Consider the following 19,385-nt stretch of genomic DNA (forward strand, 5'->3'; position numbering starts at 1 on the left):
CGATATTTCCTGCCTATACAGTATATGTTGATCAGAAGCTACTCCAAATGGTGAAAATATTAAGTGGCTTTGGCTATTAACCATTATTTTTTTTTAATATTATAATCGGAATATATTTGAAAGATGCTCAAGTTTGGTTACTGATATTGACAGAATTTTTTAGGGATGTGTCAGCATGGTTTGGATATTAGAGACAAACTGTATAATGAGCAGATACAAATTTGTGGAACGTCTTGTTGTTTATGCTCACGATATTTACAGCCAAAACAAACCGAGTTTGCAAATGCAAGTTTTCTTGGAAGATATGCCTTTGGGCAAAAACGGCTTTTGCGAAAATGAGTGTCGAATTGTATATGATGTACTTCGTTCTAGTCTTGAGTTATTGTTAAATTTATCCAATAATCTACAACACAAGCAATTGTTTACTATATATAGTTATCTGGTGTATTTCCGTTTGATACAATACGGAAGTGTCGTAAGTTTGTTTCACCCTGTTTCAATATTTTGAGGTTTCAGGTTAATAGTGACTGTGTGGAAACGATATGGTTAATATCAAAGCAAACCTTGCATTTTCTTTGTGTGTGTTTATGTGTAAGTAAGTTTAAGAAACTATATTGTCTAATTTGTAACTATAATTGTCGACGGTTTTGAATGCAGCTTGTCTGTCGGCTTCAATTTGTCAGCAATATGTTGCTTACTTGTCAATGAACGGAATCGTGGGCGAAGTTACATTTGCCTCGAACGGAGAGGACACATTTGTCGCAATGAGTTTCACCGATAATGGCGTGGAGAATTACGACACGCTTGAGATAAAAGAATTTCCAGCTGTGTTTGGGTAGGAAATGCTTGTGTACAATATTAGTTTTTTGTAAGAAATGCAAATTGTTGTTTATTGCGTTTTTAGACAACAATATTCCCATAATAAAGTCTGCGAAACCCTCGGAAAAACAATTTTGACTATGAACGGTAAGAAATTTTAGCATGTAGTTTTAAAAAAAACTTGGTATTACCTCCGTTGTATTTGTGATGATTTTTAGGAATAATCCATACTTGCCCTATTTGTTTAATAAAGTATTTGTTTTTATGGTCAGTAATGTGGTCTTTTCTCGCAAACGTTGTGGTAATGATGGTAAGTATTATCTTGAGAAATCCGTTTTTGATATTTAATGCGAAAGGTATTTTTCAGACATCTCCTCCGATGAAATTGTTAAAATAAGCATTAGTGAAAATTCTCTTTTTCACAAATCTGTCGTAATCACCGGAGGTTCAACGAGATTATGCGCAACAATTCTTTCTGCCTACGACTCCACCTTCACTCTTCGGGCTAAATTTTTCGGTCCAATTGTCGGTGATGTTTGGTTTAGGTAATTCAGTAAAGAATAACTAGTTGCCAATATTTACATCAGCAAAAGTTGGTTTATCTAACTTTTGTTTTATTTCGCTTATAGAAAACAGGAAAACAAGCAAGGAATGTACATATTTTCAAATTTGGCCTACAGCGTCGAATCTCCTCACACAAATACTACATCTTTATTTCAATTAGTTCAGTTTCCTGGCGGTGTTGTGGACTTCACAAATGTTCAGCAAAAATGTCAAACACTGTTTAACTACAACGTTGTCATACCTGATTTGAAAGTAGGAAGCACTGTTATGGAAGGTAACATTCGGTACAACTGCATTAATTCGTAAAACTAAGCCTAGTTTTTTTGCGTTAGACAATCGACAAGTCGACTTTATTCAACAAATGCACGGAGTACATGTAAAAATAGGAATAGTGTTGTCAGATAAAGTTGTTGCTTGTGCTGAGGTAAAAACCGTTGAACAAAAAACAGTCAGGGCAAGAATATCTTGGGACAATGTGAGAGGTCTGGTCACAATGAGGCAATCATCGCCTTTTGATTTAACCGAAACAGATGTGAGAATAAACGGTTTGAAGGTATTTATATTTAACATAATTTTTACTTTCTTGTTTTTTTTTTCAATATTGTTGGAGGCTTTGTACATACTCATTTCTTACATAGCGACACACCGACATTTTTGGATATATGAACAAGCCCTTTTGTACGTTTGTACTTTAATGATTTGACAAAATTCTTGTTTTATTTTCACTTTAAAAAATGAAGGAAAATACTAGACATGTTATGAATATGCCTGACAAAACAAAACGTTTTAATGCAGTTTTTACCAGTTGCTTACCACATTCACATGTTTCCTGTACCTCAACGTCGGGAAGCAAATGATCAAAGATGTAGTTCAGAAAATGTTGGAGGACACTTTAACCCTTACGGAGTTACCGACTTTCCAGACAGTGGGACACCGGATCAGTATGAAGTTGGTAGGACACGATTAGCAATATCAGTCTTGTTGTTTAGTTGGGATGGTTTTTATCAGCTATTGTTGCCTAGGCGATTTGAGCGGAAAATACGGAAAAATATTAACTGAAACTTACACAGCAAATTTCTTGGATTCCAATCTTCCCTTGTTTGGTGTCAATAGTGTTATTGGTAGATCTGTTGTCATTCACAAAAGTGACGGTTCAAGGTATGCAAAAAGAGAAAATGTGTTATCAATGCAATAATCTGTATGAGCAATAGAGCCAATATTGTTTGACCCCATAGGTCTCATCAGTTCAGCTTTCTGGTGACTTTGACGATTTTGTCAGCAAAATAGCTTAGCGAGACTTTTACTTTGTGGTGACTACGTAGTCGCCGTCTACCAAACTAGTCACTTAAGCTGCGCTGATAAGTCCTAATAAGTCCAAACGGTGGCCCTTTCTGCAGCTCAATGGCACTAATCTCTTCTGCGTTGAATGCCTTTAGGTGGGTTTGTGATAACATCGCCTACCAAGATGATGTAAATACAGCAGTCGCACTGTTTAAATCACCAGTTTACGGAACTATGTACTTCCGCCAGTCGAACAGTGAAAGCGATGGTGACACCTCGATTTACATAAACCTTTCGAACCTGGTAATTTTGTCCTTCTTCCATAATGTAATGGAACCGACCAACGTTTATGCTTTGCTGCAGAATGGTGTTTCAACCACAGCGCACAACTTCCATGTTCACGTTCATCCTGTTGGTAAAGATTGCGCCAGCACCGGACCTCACTACAACCCATCACAGGTAAATGAAATACACAACAACCTTTGTAGAGAAGGAATGTTACTGACGGTTGTGCAATAGGTTTCAACAAGCGGTAACTACTCCGCTTATTGTTCGCTGTTTCATCCGTTTCGTTGCGAGCTTGGCGACATATCCGGAAGACATCAGCCGATCAAAATATCAAACACACTTACAAGCAATAGCGGAAAATTTTACTTCACTGATTCCAATCTTCCTCTGTCTGGGCCTCATTCAATTATTGGACGGTACGTGGTGCTATTACACAATGTTTATGTATACAGAGGCATTTGTTTGGTTATTATACCAAAAAATTAGTACAACCATGCACACAGGTCGATTGTTGTCCATGTGGCACAGAAAGGAGCACCCAGGTATGCATGTGCCAATATCACACTGTTGAGAAAAACGATTTTGGAAACCTCCAAACATTGGTCCGGGGATGACGCAGATGGATCAATAAGTGGACATGTCAACGTTTTTAGAGAAACTGAATTTGAGTTTTCCAAAGTAACGCAGCTTCATTAGCAGTTCCACCTTTTCGTGATACAAATTTCTCACATTTTAGACAAGAATATCTCTCAACGGCCATCGAAGACAGGCTGTGGATATTAAAATTCACACGCTGCCTATATTACCCACAGCACAAGGACTAAATCAATGTCAGTCTTTGCGCTCTGTTTTTAACCCATTTAATGCTTCATCAGGTAAGGGCATCATTTTTTTTTGCTAAAAATTTTTGTCCTGATTTTTACAATGGTAAATTGATTAGTGGAAACACCAGGACAAACAAGTGATATATATGCTGTTGGGGATCTAAGCGGAAAATTCGGGAAGCTTTTTCTCCAAGGATTTAATCTTAGAACGTTGGATAATAATCTGCCACTGAGTCAAGACATTGGTGTAACAGGACGACCGGTTGTGGTTTATGACAAATCTTCAAACGCGTAGGCCCTTATGTCTGCATATAACTGTTTTTAGTGAACTTTTAAATCATGCATAATCATGTAAGTTATATTACGCCATTAAAAAGGGACAGTGATACAAAAGCATTGTTTGAATACTACATTTTATTTTCTACTTCGGTTGTAGCATTCTGTTGAGCGCTATAGTTGAAAACAAGTTCAGTACTTAATTTTGTTGTCCAAATGCCAATGAAAGTTCTTGTGAAGGTGGAAATGTGCAAACTTAGAGATGGTTCCAGCTGACAAAACAGGTCACGTGATTACCGCCCAAGTTTTGTTTTCTTTCATTTTGGATGGATACGTTCGCATGGCAAGTTGGCGAAATGCTTTGAGAGCACAAAATATGATTATTTTATGTTAAAACTATTCTTTCATTTATAAGACGTGAGACAATGTGATTCTGCCTTAAGTAGTTACCATGCGTTGGTTTACAGAAACAAATAGTGTACGAGGATGGATCGTCTTCTTCAACAAGCATTGAAGTTTACGTAGGCCGAAATAATTCATCCTTTGTAAGCACAGATCTTATTGTATTATTTGTTGGAGTGTTTTGTCATATAACCGCTAAAAAAAGGTTTTTTTTCACAGACGTCTTCAAACAATTGGCATATACATATCCATCCTGTTACAGCCGAGGATAAATGTTTGGAAGCTCTTGGTACTTTACTTCAGTGCCATTTTATCAGTCGTAGCTTTGTACGACCATTATGTTTTTATCATCCAAACGTCTGAAGACTAAACTGCAAACTGAAAGATTAAACAAATATTTTTAATTTGTACGTTTTCACTTTGTGTATGTCAGTTTTTCCGTACATGGCCCTGCCTTGAGACAAAACACTGCGAGGTGCGGATTTGGCATTGTTTGCCTTAATGTTTTTACTAATTGGTTAAAGCACTTCAATGCCCGTTGATATACAGGTCATTTTAATCCATATATGGTCAACATTTCATCTCCAATATATGGAACAAGAAAAACAGAGCCTGGATCATATGAACTCGGAGATCTGTCTGGAAAGCACGTACGTTTAAATCACATTTTACCTTTGGGTAAGGTTAGATCTTTTATGATTTACCAGTTTGACTTGTTTTCCCTAGGGTGCGTACATTATTGGTGAAGGACGAAACTTTTATTTGGATGATGACATTCCTTTACATACCGATAAAACAGGTTGGTCTGCAAAAACATTCCGTATACATAACATGAAACTCAAATTTAATTTAGTTCTGGGAAGATCGCTGGTGTTTCATGTAGAAGCGGCTTCATCGAGACTTGCCTGCGCAAATATTCTCCCACTAACCAACCTTTTCACCTTTAGATTTTCATCCACAGTGGAGTTTGACCGGTAAGTACTAAAGTGGCTAAATTGAAAGGCAACAAACATTGGCAAAACATTAAAAATGTTGTAGCCGCAGATAAACCGTATACCAAATTTCAAACACAGCTATCGTTTTACTGCGACCATTGGCAAAGCATTGGATATAGGACGCTTGAGGGTTGTTGTACTACACAATGTTGACGTACCATTAATTGAAAACGGTTGTTCAGCTGTCATGGTCCACATTGCTGGTAAGAAAGCTGTTTATGCGCTATTTACTTATTTACCCTCTGTGAATTTGTTTAATTTTCATGCAGGAGATGTTGATTCGAATATTCTTCAGGGTGCACTTGTAGGCAAAAAAATGTGGCCGTATATACCAACACAAAGTTGTGGAAGTCATGTCGGACCAATTTAAACATTTATGATTTAGTAGCTTTGGTAATTGCTGTTGGTATGTGCGTTGGTATAATGAGCATTTCCCAAAACACTGGCAAATGAAAAGTTACATAAAAATGCAAAAATATATAAAGTAAACGTGCAGCAACTCGAAAGCATAAGCATGCAACTATATGTCAGTGTGAAAAAAATAAACGGGTTTTCAATGAAAAAAAACTTGTGTGAGAAATTTTATTCGTCATGTTGGAGGTGAAACCACCAATTGCCTCAAACTGTAATTAGCCACAATGCCATAAACCAAAAGATTTTTTTGTCTGTTTGTTTGCAATACATATTTGGTGTTTTGTCACATACGTAAAGGCCTGGATTTTCTTTGTAAATTTATCACATTGCTTTTTACCTGATTTGAGAATTCTGTCCCATATCTTATAATTCTTTTTTTCACACGACTGTGGCACAAGACAAATTACGTCACTACAGTACATATTTACTCTATACAAATAGCTATTGCACAGTGCGAACTGAACGGGACAAGGTGATAACAAACAGGTTAAATTTAAGTGAAATTATTAATAAGAACGTAATTTGCACTGTTAACTTTAAAGTTTTAAACATAAAGACAATAAAATTACTATCGTTGCTGCTACTCAGCACTTTTCCTCAAAAACTACACGACTTCAATATCTTTCAATTGTAAGAAAATCATATTTAAAACTTTTCAAATCAGTTAAAGACAAGAGCCACGACAGGTTCTTGTCACATTAAAGCAGCTTTCCCTTGGCGTATCGGTAGGTGTGCTTGTACTTAGTATACATCTTCTTGTTCTTTTCAATGTCCCTGAAGCGCCACATGAAGCTGAACATGCACCCTCGGTCCAACTAGAGAATCTACGGCAACCAGACAAGCTGCAAGAACGTTGTTGTCTATATGGTCCCAGACTCCGACAATCGAGTGAGCTAACCCTGCAGCCTGATTCTCCCTTACAAGTTCGGAATCTGCTTTGTATCCCTCTTTCGCATCTACTTGAGCAGCGCGTCCAAGGAAGCCAGTTCGAGTATGACAAGTTTCCTGGTGGTGTTGAACATCTTTCAATGACGTTGAAGCAAGATAAATCGTTTAGAGGTGAAGTTAATGGTCTAACTTCGCCAGTGCCATCACAGATTCTCCGTTTGTGGCGACGTCCAACTGAACCACATCTAGCACTACATTGCAAACCACTCCAGGTTGTCCAAGAATCGCAAACTTCTGTGTTGCAATCTCTTACCAGCACGAAAACGCTTTCATCCACCACACCGCCAATAAAGCAAAGCTTTTCGTCAATTTTTCGTCCCTGCGAGTAACATGCACGACGTCGCATCGATTTGCCAGGCCCACACGATTCGCTGCATCTGCTCCATGCGGACCAGGGAAGCCAGTTAGTAATACACTCGCCTGTACACGGCACTTGTTCGGTGGAACACTTTGCGATTGCCTGGTTTCGAACTGCGACAACATTTTCACCGTTTATTGCAAAACGACACTGTCGCCGTTTAACCCTAATCCCGGGTTCCCCGCAAGGTGCTGTACATCTCCCTGTCCATTGGGACCATGTCAAGCACATGTCCAAATTGCAGGGGGCCTTGTGCGTGGAACCATCCACTGAAAACTCGTCTCTTAAAATTAACTTTCTAGGATCGTTGCAGTGCTCTGGGCCTACCACAGATTCGTTATAGCGGCACTCACGTGTACGCACTTTTTCTCCAGGAGCACAAGAAGTACTGCACGAGGACCACGACGTCCATAAAGTCCATTGAGGTATGCATTCGACAATGCAGTCTATTCTTTTTAAATAACAATCCTCTGGCATGCCAGGAAAGGTTGTCTGAAGGTCATTACCTCTTACTAAAGACACTAAATTTAGGAGACACGCCCTTTCCCTTCTGAATATACCTTGTTGGCCGCACGGTCCGGTGCAGTTCCCTTCTTTCCATCTCATCCAGTTTGTACAAAATATCTCATTGCAAGTATCGGTGTCCGAGGCCTCACCTTCATTGCAACGCGAACTATCTACGAGTTCCCCTTTCAAAAAACAGAATCTGTTTCTGCTTCTCACCGAAGGCCCACATCTATCGCGACATTCCGACCACTGCCCCCAAGGACCCCAAGTACCAGGACAGGGGCCACCCATACAAGTCTCCCTGTGCTGAAAACATTCGTTTGCGGTCTCAATTGGTATACTTTGGTTTCTACAAGAACGCAAAGACCATTTAAACCCTGGTTCTTCGCAATCTGCATCACATGAGAGAGCTGTGTCCCAGTCGTTCCAAGCTATGCATAAAAACGTATTGCATGGTTTTTCTTCTCTACTGTCACCTTGGCAGTTGTTGTTGTCAGTTAATTCACCGAATTCCGTTACGCATACACGCTGGCGATATACTGCTCCGACACTGCATGACTGCGAACAGGATGACCAATTTCCCCAAGCACTCCATTCTGGTGGACAAGTTGGGGCCCCTTCACAGGGGACTTCGGTAAAATAACACGATCTATCGTGAGAATCCAGGCTTACAACATTTTCAGATGTGCTGTCGCTGCCAGAGATTGTACAATTCCTTAACCGCGACCTAACACCCTTACCACGACAAGGAGCGTTACAGTCGTCTTTAACAGTCCACTCACCCCAACTCGGACATAGCAGTTGGTTGCAAACCCTTGATTGGGTTAGACTTCCTTTTTCGTTATCTCGATAACAACGTGAAACCTCATTATGGACGCTACCCTTGACAATGCAGTCGCGATTGCGCGTAGCAATTGATGGAGTGCATGTATCTTCACAATCCGACCAAGGGCCCCACGTTCCCCAGTCTCCTAAACAAATATCACCGGTACAAGGCAAGTGTTTAACACTACATACGTCGCTTGGGGCATTGAAGTTTAATGGCAGAACGCAAAATCTTTCGTAACGTTGAGTTCCATTTTCTTCGCAGACTGCGTTGCATTTATCAACTTTTTGCCAGTCGTCCCACGTAATGCAACGATTATCATTACACATATCAGTGCCGGTACCACTGCCTGAGCACCCCGTGGGTAGAAGTTTTCCAAATTCTGACAAGCATTGTCTGTGTCTGGTTTTAACCCCCCTTGAACAAGTTTCAGAGCAATCAGACCAACCACCCCATTCACTCCAAGACGGGGGACAAGTTGGTGTTCCTTCGCAGAAAGTACGGACCTTAAAACAATTCTCAGGATGAAGACTGTTCAATTCAACCTCTGTATAAAGTAAGCTGTCACATCCTCTCAAGCTAGTTTGATTACCGTCCCCTCTACACGGTGCATCACAATCGTCAAGTATATTCCAACCTCCCCATTCGCTGCACATGTCCTCATTACATTCCTCGGTTTCCCAGTAACTTGGTTGTTTGTTTTCATTACACCTTGTCAAATCATGTGTTATTTCGCCATTATATATACATTGTCTAGTTCTATTCTTTATTGCAGGTCCACAAGGATCACCACATTCACCCCATGGACTCCAGTCACTCCAGGCACCCATGCAACGTGGTCCAATGCATGAACTCAATTTAGAATTGCACTCTTCTCTGTCAAACACAGGATCAGGTGGATTTGCACAGCTTCTGGTGTATTGCAGCGTTCCCTGATGTTCACACTCAGCATCACATTCGCTGGCGACTTTCCAACCATTCCACTCCAAGCACAAATCTAAGTTGCATAAACCGGTTTCCAAATTTTTACCAATACACACGTCCGAAACATCTCCTTGTTCAGTGAGACACTGACGTAGTCTCGTCTTGGTACCGTTTGAACAACTTTCCGAACAAGCAGACCAGCTTTGCCATTCACTCCAAGTCGGAGGACATGTAGGCCTTCCGGTGCATGGCTCTTTGACACTGTAACAAGACTGGTCATGGTATGTAATAATATCCTCCCAATCAACGTCATCTAAACACTTTCTTGAATTTGTTTGAAAACCTGTTCCTCTACATGGTGCATCACAATCGCCTTGGAGCGCCCAATCTCCCCAGTTATGGCACATATTCTCATTGCATTGTAATGTGTGAATTGAAGTCAATTCGCCTTCTGGATAGCATCTGGTTAGATCGTCAGTCTCCTTGCCATTGTATATGCAATATCTTGTTCTGTTTCGTTTGGATGGTCCACATAAGTCATAACAAATAGACCATGTCGTCCAAACAGCCCAGTCACCAAAACATCGTGGTCCTGTACACAATTGTCGTCTCGATACGCACTCATCACTGCTTCCATTGTAGTTTAATGGGTTGATACAAACTCTGTTTTCCGGTTGAGAGCCAGTTTCTTCACAATCTGCATTACAATCGCCAGTTATGTTCCAGCCAGACCATTCCTGGCAAAGTTGTTCGTTGCAGGTGTCTGTTTCCACTGATAGTCCGCCGCATTCCTCCACTTCAGTCCCAGTATCATTCAAGCAACGTCGAAGTCTTGTTCGCAAACCGACACTACAAGAGTCGCTGCAGTCCGACCAAACTTCCCATTCAGCCCAACTTGGAGGACATATTGATGGACCAGAACAACGAACTCTGTTGGTGTAACATGTCTCGATATGGAATGATGAAAGATCCTCATCCGTTACTCCATCATCTAAGCAACTTCTTAATGTCGTTTGAAATCCCAAACTTTTACATTCCGCATTGCAGTCGTCCTGCAAACTCCAGTTGTCCCACTGACGGCACATGAATACATTGCAATCACGTGTTTCAACGTAACTTTGCCCTTGATCAGTTTGACATCGAGTAAGATCCTCAGTGCTTTCTCCTCGGAAAATGCACAATCGTGATCTGTTTGACATAGATGGGCTACAACTATCATGACAAGTGGACCATGAGCTCCATTCATTCCAGTTCCCCATACATCTCGTTCCGGTGCAATCAATATATCGAGAGGTGCAAGTTTCTGACTGTTCAAAACCAGTTGAATTTAAACAAATTCTTGTCAAGTGCTGCGTGCCATTGTTTTCACATTCTGCACTGCAGTCGCCAGTAATGGTCCAGTCTCCCCAACCACGACAATGATCAGTGTTACAGTCTTGTGTTTGTATGCTTATTCCATCACATTCATCAACAGCAACGCCGTCTTCTGTTAAACATGTTCGCTGACTAAATGTTAACCCGTTCGAACAAGATTCTGAACAGGAAGACCAGGGACCCCATCCACTCCAAGATGGCGGACACGTCGGAGGACCAAAACAATGTACTTGCTTTTTGTAACATGATTGGTCGTGGAAAGCTGAAAGCAAGAACCTTGAAGCATCGTTGTCGTTGCACCGTCTTGACATGGTTTGTGATCCATTACCGCGACAAGGAGCATCACAGTCGTCTTCCAGTTCCCACTCGCTCCAATTCTCACACATAAACTCGTTACAGGATGCTACTTCATCGGTGTCACCAGACAATTTCTCTGTATGGCAGCGTGTAGAGTCGTTTGTAATTTCATTTTCAAATATACAATGTCTGGAGCGGTTTCTGTACGAGGGGCCACATGAATCGTAGCATTCCGACCATTCGCTCCACACGTCCCAATCCCCAAGACAACGCGGGCCGGTACATGCGACGGTGCGTGAATTGCATTGATTTTGCTCATTTACAAAACCTGGAGGATTTGTGCACACCCGGGCATAGAGTTGATAACCATCTTTTTCGCACTCAGCACTGCATTCGCCGGCAATTTGCCAGTCACTCCACTTGATACATAGGTCTTCGTTACAATTTACTGTTTGCGATTCCACACCTTCGCATTCAAATGCGATTTCCCCAGTTTCGGTCAGACACTGCCTGTTTCGAGTTCGCTCTCCAACTGCGCAAGAGTCGCTACACCTACTCCATGTATTCCATGTTGCCCAAGCAGGAGGACAGTCTGGTGTCCCAAGGCAAAACACCATTTGGCTATAGCAAGATTCATCATGTAAAGATATGTGATCCGTTTCAGCGAACTCGGCATCTAAACAACTCCGCGATCTGGTCTGCAAACCAATACCCCTGCATGGCGCATTGCAGTCTGCATTCAAACTCCACGCGTCCCACTGTTGACACAATCCTTCATTGCAAGGCAGGGATTCGTACGCATCTACTTCGCCATCAGTTTGGCATCGAGTTATGTCGTCGGTAACATCATCTTGAAATATACAGAATCTGGTTCTATTTGTAAATGATGGACTGCACAGATCATTACATTGAGACCAGGGACTCCATAAATCCCAATAGCCGCGACACCGCGAACCAGCGCAGGAAATAATTTCAGTGAAACATTCTAAGTTTTGTTCCTCATATTGTACGGGATTGTCGCATTCTCTATTCCAAACCTCAGTTCCATTCTTTTCGCATTCTGCATTGCAAATTGTGGCCAACTTCCAGTCGTTCCATTGTTGGCATAGATGAACGTTGCAGGACTCCGACTCCTCCCCAAACCCATCGCAGTCAGAAACTTCATCGCCAAATTCAGTTAAACAAACTCTTAAGCGTGTTCTTAATCCAATAGCGCACGATTCTGAACACGAAGACCAAGCAGACCATTCGGCCCAAGACGGGGGACACGAAGGAGAACCAAAGCATTTTACTGCGGTTTTGAAACAGGATTGGTCGTGAAAAGTGGAAAGATCTTCTATGATCATTTCTCCATGTTCGCAATTTCTAAAGAGAGTTTGCGATCCATTTTCCCTACACGGTGCGTCACAATCGTTTTTTAAATCCCATTTTCCCCATTTTTGACACATAAACTCGTTACAGATAGTTTCTTCAATATTACCGGGTCCTCCAGCAGTAATACATCGTGTCAAATCATGCGTAAAATTTCCTTGAAATATGCATGACCTTGTTCTGTTTTGCGTGGAAGGACTGCAATTGTCATAACAATCAGACCACGGCCCCCATTCGTCCCAATCTCCCAAACATCTCGGTCCGTTGCACGAAACATAACGCGTATTACAGATACTGGAGTCATTCTTGAATGAAGTAGGATTTTCGCATATTCTTGTCCACATTTCCGTGCCGTTATTTTCGCACTTGGCATTACAACTCTGAGACATTTTCCAGTCAGTCCATACCAAACAAAGATGTTCATTGCAATTCTCGCTTTCCAATTTAACTCCGGTACATTCATCGACTCTTTCCCCAAACTCAGTGAAGCAGATTCGCTGGCGGGAGCGTTTACCATCAGTGCAAGATTGAGAACAAAGCGACCAACTTCCCCACTCGCCCCAAGTAGGAGGGCAGGTTGGTGCTCCAACGCATTGCGTTTTTCTCTCGTAACAAGTCTGATGATGAAAGTTTGTTAGTATACTGTCATTCATGTGAATGTCTTCGCAAATTCGGGTGAGCGTTTCGAGACCAACACCTCTGCACGGTGCGTTACAGTCATTTTGTAAAACCCAATCGGTCCATAGATGACACAAGTCTTCATTGCATGTTGTTGTATCGACGTCTGCGATTCCTTCTTGTCTAATACATCTCGTAAGATCGTATGTTTCCTGACCATTAAAAACACATGACCGTGTTCTGTTTTTGTGTGAAGGTCCGCAATTATTTTGGCACTCTGACCATTGACCCCAATTGCTCCAGTCTCCCATGCATCTTTGGCCAATACAATCAACATAATAAGTATTGCAAGCGTTTGGATCATCAGGCAACTCAAGTGGGTTGATACAGACGCGGGTCGTTACTTGTGTGCCGTTATGTTCACACTTAGCATTGCACTCTCCCGTTAATTGCCATTCTTCCCACTCCAGACAGAGGTGTCCATTACAATTTTCTGTGGCTATTCCCTCTCCTTTGCATGTGTTGGCCTCAAAACCGTCTTCGGTAAGGCAGTGCCGCTGCCTGTTTCGATTGCCAATGGTACACGTTTTAGAACAGCTAGTCCAGCTTCCCCATTCGTTCCATGATGGTGGGCATATTAATGGACCGAGACAGCTCACTTGAATTGTGTGGCACACTTTGTCGTGTAGTGCAAGATCAACTTTATCATTCCGACATTTTCGCGATCTTGTCTGGAGGCCTGTTTCCCTACACGCCGCGTTACAATTGCTTTCTAAACTCCATTCTCCCCATTCTTGACACAGGTCTTCGTTACAGGTTAAGGTTTCTGTTTTACGCACATTTCCTTCTCTGTGACAGCGCGTAAGGTCGTCAGTAATTTCTCCGTTAAAAATACAATCACGTGTTCTATTTATGACTGACGGACCACAAGCATCAAAACAATTTGACCAAGCACTCCACTCATTCCAGTCACCATAGCACCGTGTACCATTACATAGCAGTTGACGTGAGTGGCAGTCGTTGTTCTCGTCGACAAAACCAACGGGGTTGTTACAAATTCGCAAAGACTGTTGGTGTCCTGTCTCTTCGCAAGGTGCGTCGCAGTCACCATCTAACTCCCACTCGTTCCACTCCAAACAAAGGTTGTTGTTGCAACTTTCAGACTCGACAGCTTCTCCCAAACATCCAATAACTCGTACGCCTTCCTCACTAAAGCAAGACCTCGTCCTGGTTCGAGTACCTTCAGTACACGTTTCGGAACAAGGAGACCAACTTTCCCATTCAGACCACGACGGAGGACAGGTGGGCGGACCGACACAATTTATTTTAACGTTGTAACACTCAATTTCGTGCACATCACTAATGTTTGATTCATTGAAAACATCATCCATGCATATTCTGGATGAGGTCTGAAGACCAGTTTTTCTGCAAGGTGCGTTGCAGTCATTTTTTAAATCCCATTCGCCCCAAAGCTGGCACATAAAATCGTTGCAAATCAGCGACTCCACATTAGAGATATCCTCACCCCGATCACACCTAGTTAGGTCACCATGTTCGGTGCCATTAAAAATGCACTTTCTTGTACGATTTTTGGACGATGGGCTGCACGTGTCGTGGCAATTACTCCATGCGCTCCATGTTTCCCAGTCACCGAGGCACCGGGGCCCTGTGCACGAAACGATCTTAATATTGCACTGATTGTTATTTACGACGTAATCCGAGGGACTAACACACTCTCTTGTAAGAGATTCGACTCCAGGTCCTTCACAGTCGGCATCGCAATCATTTAAAGGTGTCCACTCACCCCATTCCTGGCACAGGTCAATGTTACATACTTGAGTTTGGTTACTCTCACCTTGACATTCATTGACCTCCTCCCCATCCTCAGTCAAGCAAACACGACTTCTTGTCTCCATGCCGTGCGTACATGTTTCCGAACAAAAAGACCAATCGCTCCATTGCGCCCAATGCGGTGGACAGACAGGAACTCCATCGCAAGCCACTGATACTCGAAAGCAACTCTCCACGTGCAATTCGGTTACATCTCCACTAAGCTCATCCATACATGTTCGCAAATTTGTTTGCAAACCAGAACCCCTGCAAGGCGCGTCGCAATCATCTTGTAAGGTCCAATTTCCCCATCTTGCGCACATGTTTTCGTTGCACGGCACACTCTCTTGGTTTGAAAGGTCTTGATCTCTATAACAGCGCGTAAGATCATCTGTGGTTGCATTATTAAATATGCAATTCCTCGTTCTACTCCTGTTCGAAGGACCACACGAGTCAAAACAATTCGACCAAGGGCCCCAAGTGTCCCACTCACCCATGCAGCGCTCACCCTCACATGGTACGCTCATTCGGCTACACCTGTCGTCGCTTGAGAAATCAGAAGGTGTAGTGCAAGTTCTGACTGATAAATGATGTCCAGGTTCTTCACACGGGGCAATGCAATCGCCAACCAACTCCCAGTCTCCCCATTCCTGACAAAGGTGAAAATTACAATCTTCAGTTTGCAACTTTTCGCCGGCGCACTTGTCATCCTCAAATCCAAATTCGTTGCGACAAACCCGTTCCCTGCTTCTGACGCCAGGCATACATGAAGCAGAGCACAAAGACCAGTTTCCCCATTCACTCCATTCAGGCGGGCATGTTGGTTCCCCAAGGCACTTCTCAGTTGCCATATAACATGAATTGGGATGAATGTCCAGCAGATGCATGGGTTCTAAGCATAGTCGTGAAATAGTTTGTGTACCATTTCCTCTACATGGAGCATTACAGTCATTTTGAAGACTCCAATCTCCCCATACAAGACACATGTCTTCATTACAAGAACTGGTTTCAATGTCAGTGGACTCATTACTTTTTTGACATCTGGTTAGGTCCAATGTTTCTACGCCGTTAAATATACAAGACCTGGTGCGCGTTTTAACCGACGGGCTGCAACTATCTTGACACTCCGCCCACTCATCCCATGTCGTCCAGGTCCCTGTACAACGGCTACCGTTGCAAGGAAACTTTCGCATCCAGCACTCTTCGTCAAATGTTGCAAAATCCATGGGTTCCAAACATTTTCTGCTCGCTTTTTGTAAACCCGAAGTTTCACATAAGGCATCACATTCTTCCACCATTCCCCAGTCGCCCCAATTGTTACATTTGTCCTCATTACAAACCTCAATTGTGATGTTCCCGCCTGCACATTCGTCTGATGACAATCCTTCGTCATTTAAACAAGTCCTGGTTTTTGCTTTCACGCCACTAGAGCATGTTTCAGAGCAGGATGACCAGCTTCCCCAGTCGCTCCAAGCAGGTGGACAAATTGATGCCCCAAAACATTCAACCTTTATCTTGTAACAAGATTCCTCGTGAGTTTGGTCAAGATATAGTGGGGGCATGTCTTCGTCGAGGCAGGGGCGGGACATTGTTTGGGATCCATTTTCCCGACAATTAGCGTTGCAGTCGTCTTCCAGATTCCATTCTCCCCAGTTGTGGCACAGAACCTCGTTGCAAAGTGCAGTCTCGAGAACTTCTGTCGATCCTTTCCTTATACATCGCGATATATCGTCTGTAACTTCGTTTTTATAAACGCAAAGTTTTGTCCTGTTTATTGCCGAAGGGCCACAAGTATCTTCACATTCGGACCAAGGAGTCCATTCCCAGTCACCAAAGCACTTACTCCCGTTACATTGCACATATTTCCACCTGCACTCATCGTCAACGTCTATATCTACTGGATTAAGACAGTTTCTAGTGGACCTTTGTTCGCCTGAACCCTCGCATTCAGCTTGGCATTCACCTTCCAATTCCCAAGTGCTCCATTCTTGACACAGTCCTGTGTTACACGGGATGGAGTCAGTTGAGGTTCCTTCACACCCTTCAACCAAGCCGCCGTCTTCATCGATACAATTTCGAGTCCTCATGCGGTATCCGACTTCACAGGTTTGTGTACAAGGCGAAAACCTTCCCCATTCGCTCCATTTTGGATAGCAACCTCCAGAACATTGGACAGTATTGTTGAAACAAGTTACATTATGTGTTCCTATGTCAACTGCGATATATTGAGGATCACAGTTCCTCCTGTTTACCCGTTCGCCACAATTGCAATCTCCTTCTCTCCATTCCAACCAACGAGGACATAAATTTTCATTGCAACTTCTTTCGTCAGTTTGATCGTATTCGGTCGGAACAAATGCATCAGCGCACTCGTCGCAATCGGGATCCATATCTGCAAAAAAACGTTATTATTTTATGGTTTAACTTAATGTTTATTAACTTGTTAAAGTTTTACGCACCTAGCGCTTCCTCCAATGCACACCGTCTAAATCTCCTTTGTATTCCAGGGGAACAAGTTTCAGAACATTGTGTCCACTTTGTCCAGGAAGACCAATCTCCAAGAATGCACCCGTTTAAATCCCGACAATCCATTGACTCACTTGCAGGCCCTGAACAACTGAGGATTCCGTCTGGTTTCTTTTGCGGAGCGAAACATTCCCTTCTTCGCACGCGCTTTCCTCCGAGTGGAGTTCCTTCCTCTGTCGCACTACATTCCGACCACATCTGCCAATCTCCCCACTGACCCAAGTCGTAATCTAAATGCAACGAAAGTAAATGTTTGATATTGATATCCAACGTAAAACAGAGAAATTTACCCACTTTGACAGAAGTTTTAGTGTTTCATTTCAATAGTTGTAGTTTTTGATCTTATATTAATGCCAGCTTAACACTGCCGGGAATATACTTTGAGCAGATTATCACATAACGTATGAAATTGCTTACGTCCATTACTGCCCTCAATACTGTCCTCAAGAATAACAGGAAGGGTACAAATGACGTCAGATTTTTCATCAAAGGCCAGCAGAGGTTGCCAGCAACATTCCATGCTTACACACTGCGTTCTGAAAAACACATCAACCACTCTTCGATGACGAAATATCAGTATTTAAAATGAATTATTGGAATATTTTATTTGCTTGTTAGCCTACCTGGTTATTCCTGGCTGTCCGCAACGTTGCGGTGATTGTTTTCCGGAGTTACACATCAGTTGCATTGTCGTGTTTTCAACGTAAATTTCGATTGTTGACGGTATCCAGTAGTCGGCAAGCAATGCCTGGTCGGGTAAAGCAGGCTCTAAAACAAAACCGTGGTAACTTTGCACAGACACATTAATTTTGAAATACTGCCAATTACTTTTAGGTCCAACATCCCCTTTAAAATGTGAGTATGGAATTATGCATTGTCCCTGTATCCAACAGCAGTTTTCTTCCAAACATCGAACCCTGTGGAAAACTGGGTTAATTGTCTGCAGGCAAATTGTTTTTTCACGCAATCACGTAAATGGATCTTGTTATGCTTATCAGGATTTTACCTGGTCTTGGAGCCACACTTTTGTTTTGTGGATAACTCTGACATGAGGGGGCACTCGACAGCTACTGAAAAGTTTTGATAGGAGAACTGCGACACAGGTGAACCGTCTTTGCCACTTTCAGAATCATCAGTTGTTTCGTTTCGAATACCCAGCTGCTGAACAACCGCATCTATTTTGGCAAACAGGAAACAATTACTTTGTGGTTATTTGTATGTGATTTACTCTTAAGGTTATGTGGACAATAGGTTTTTCGATCCACGTTTGCTTAATTTGATTGTTAGACATTAGAGAGAGAATGTTGGTACACCCTATATAACCAATTTCCGGGCTAGCCTAAGTAATGAATACACACGGGCAACTAAATTTGTGTGAACGTTTGCGTTTTGTTGGGGATTGGCATGGTCGACTTGCCCTTTGGCAATTTTACGAAATTCGGTGTTATTACCTGCCGTGCACAGCCCGAAGCGACCAAACATTATGCATCGTCCTTTCACCACATAACGCTTTCAAAAACCAACCACAAACAGTATAGGAAATATTTTTAAAATACCAAGCATTGTTTCATTCTGTATCATCCTCTTATCAGCGTTGAAACACACTGGGCTTCCAAGGTTGGGGTTCCAACAACATCCCACATCGAGACATTCATCTCTAAAATATTTTTTTTTGTGCAACGCATTTGTTTGTTTACTTGCAGATAATTTAAACAAGAGTACATCCATGTAATAGGAAAACTCACCTCTGAACATCAGCATGACTACAACGATTCCTGTTAAAATCTGTGGGACAGTAAACCTCAAGCATTTCTTTTCCCACTGGATCGAAATATTTTTCGTTTGGACCAGCGGCGACCCAGTAATTTTCTGTCGGTAAATGTCCACCGATATTTGAACGCCTTCTTTGTGGCGTCGGGGTAGAAGGAGTTTTCATTGGCTTT

The 19,385-nt window shown here is 42.3% G+C and overlaps 2 protein-coding genes across 4 annotated transcripts; one reads left to right on the top strand and one right to left on the bottom strand.

Annotated features, from left to right (window-relative positions):
• Positions 1-507: 507 nt before the first annotated feature.
• LOC145910377 (uncharacterized) lies at positions 508-6,206 on the top strand. Of its 3 annotated transcripts, XM_082997477.1 has the most exons (22): positions 508-591; positions 658-835; positions 905-966; positions 1,187-1,364; positions 1,449-1,657; positions 1,716-1,936; positions 2,179-2,335; positions 2,406-2,541; positions 2,820-2,967; positions 3,028-3,123; positions 3,184-3,368; positions 3,456-3,630; positions 3,689-3,827; positions 3,893-4,067; positions 4,293-4,395; positions 4,520-4,597; positions 4,674-4,743; positions 5,004-5,104; positions 5,181-5,253; positions 5,308-5,428; positions 5,528-5,652; positions 5,719-6,206. In XM_082997477.1, the coding sequence occupies exons 1-22, from the start codon at positions 543-545 to the stop codon at positions 5,817-5,819; spliced, it is 2,880 nt and encodes a 959-aa protein (XP_082853603.1). In that variant the 5' UTR covers positions 508-542; the 3' UTR covers positions 5,820-6,206. The 3 variants fall into 3 exon arrangements, with proteins under 3 accessions (XP_082853603.1, XP_082853604.1, XP_082853605.1); XM_082997478.1 differs by lacking the exon at positions 5,719-6,206 and having other exon boundaries at positions 5,493-5,633; XM_082997479.1 differs by lacking the exons at positions 508-591; positions 658-835; positions 905-966 and having other exon boundaries at positions 1,226-1,364; positions 1,449-1,472; positions 1,544-1,657; positions 5,719-6,205.
• A 126-nt stretch (positions 6,207-6,332) lies between these two features.
• Positions 6,333-19,294, bottom strand: LOC145911879 (SCO-spondin-like). Its single transcript, XM_082999320.1, has 8 exons — positions 19,188-19,294; positions 18,999-19,099; positions 18,449-18,617; positions 18,271-18,359; positions 18,066-18,210; positions 17,860-17,978; positions 17,376-17,672; positions 6,333-17,308 (listed from the first exon to the last, which is right to left on the bottom strand). Exons 1-8 carry the CDS (start codon positions 19,250-19,252, stop codon positions 6,528-6,530), a joined length of 11,766 nt encoding a protein of 3,921 aa, XP_082855446.1. The 5' UTR covers positions 19,253-19,294; the 3' UTR covers positions 6,333-6,527.
• Between the last annotated feature and the right edge of the window lie 91 nt (positions 19,295-19,385).

The sequence above is a fragment of the Ascidia mentula genome, chromosome 8 (genome assembly GCF_947561715.1).
Source record: "Ascidia mentula chromosome 8, kaAscMent1.1, whole genome shotgun sequence".
Classification (NCBI taxonomy): Eukaryota; Metazoa; Chordata; class Ascidiacea; order Phlebobranchia; family Ascidiidae; genus Ascidia; species Ascidia mentula.

Bases quoted from the DNA above. Each gene is read 5' to 3' on its own strand.
- LOC145911879 (XM_082999320.1), bottom strand. From the start codon at position 19,252: ATGCTTGAGGTTTACTGTCCCACAGATTTTAACAGGAATCGTTGTAGT. The intron at 19,100-19,187 runs GTGAGTTTTCCT...AAAATATTTTAG, and splicing joins AGTCATGCTGATGTTCAGAG to AGATGAATGTCTCGATGTGG. The intron at 18,360-18,448 runs GTAAAATCCTGA...AGTTTTCCACAG, and splicing joins AAGTGTGGCTCCAAGACCAG to GGTTCGATGTTTGGAAGAAA.
- LOC145910377 (XM_082997477.1), top strand. From the start codon at position 543: ATGGTTAATATCAAAGCAAACCTTGCATTTTCTTTGTGTGTGTTTATG. The intron at 836-904 runs GTAGGAAATGCT...TTGCGTTTTTAG, and splicing joins GAATTTCCAGCTGTGTTTGG to ACAACAATATTCCCATAATA. The intron at 1,937-2,178 runs GTATTTATATTT...GTTTTAATGCAG, and splicing joins TGAGAATAAACGGTTTGAAG to TTTTTACCAGTTGCTTACCA.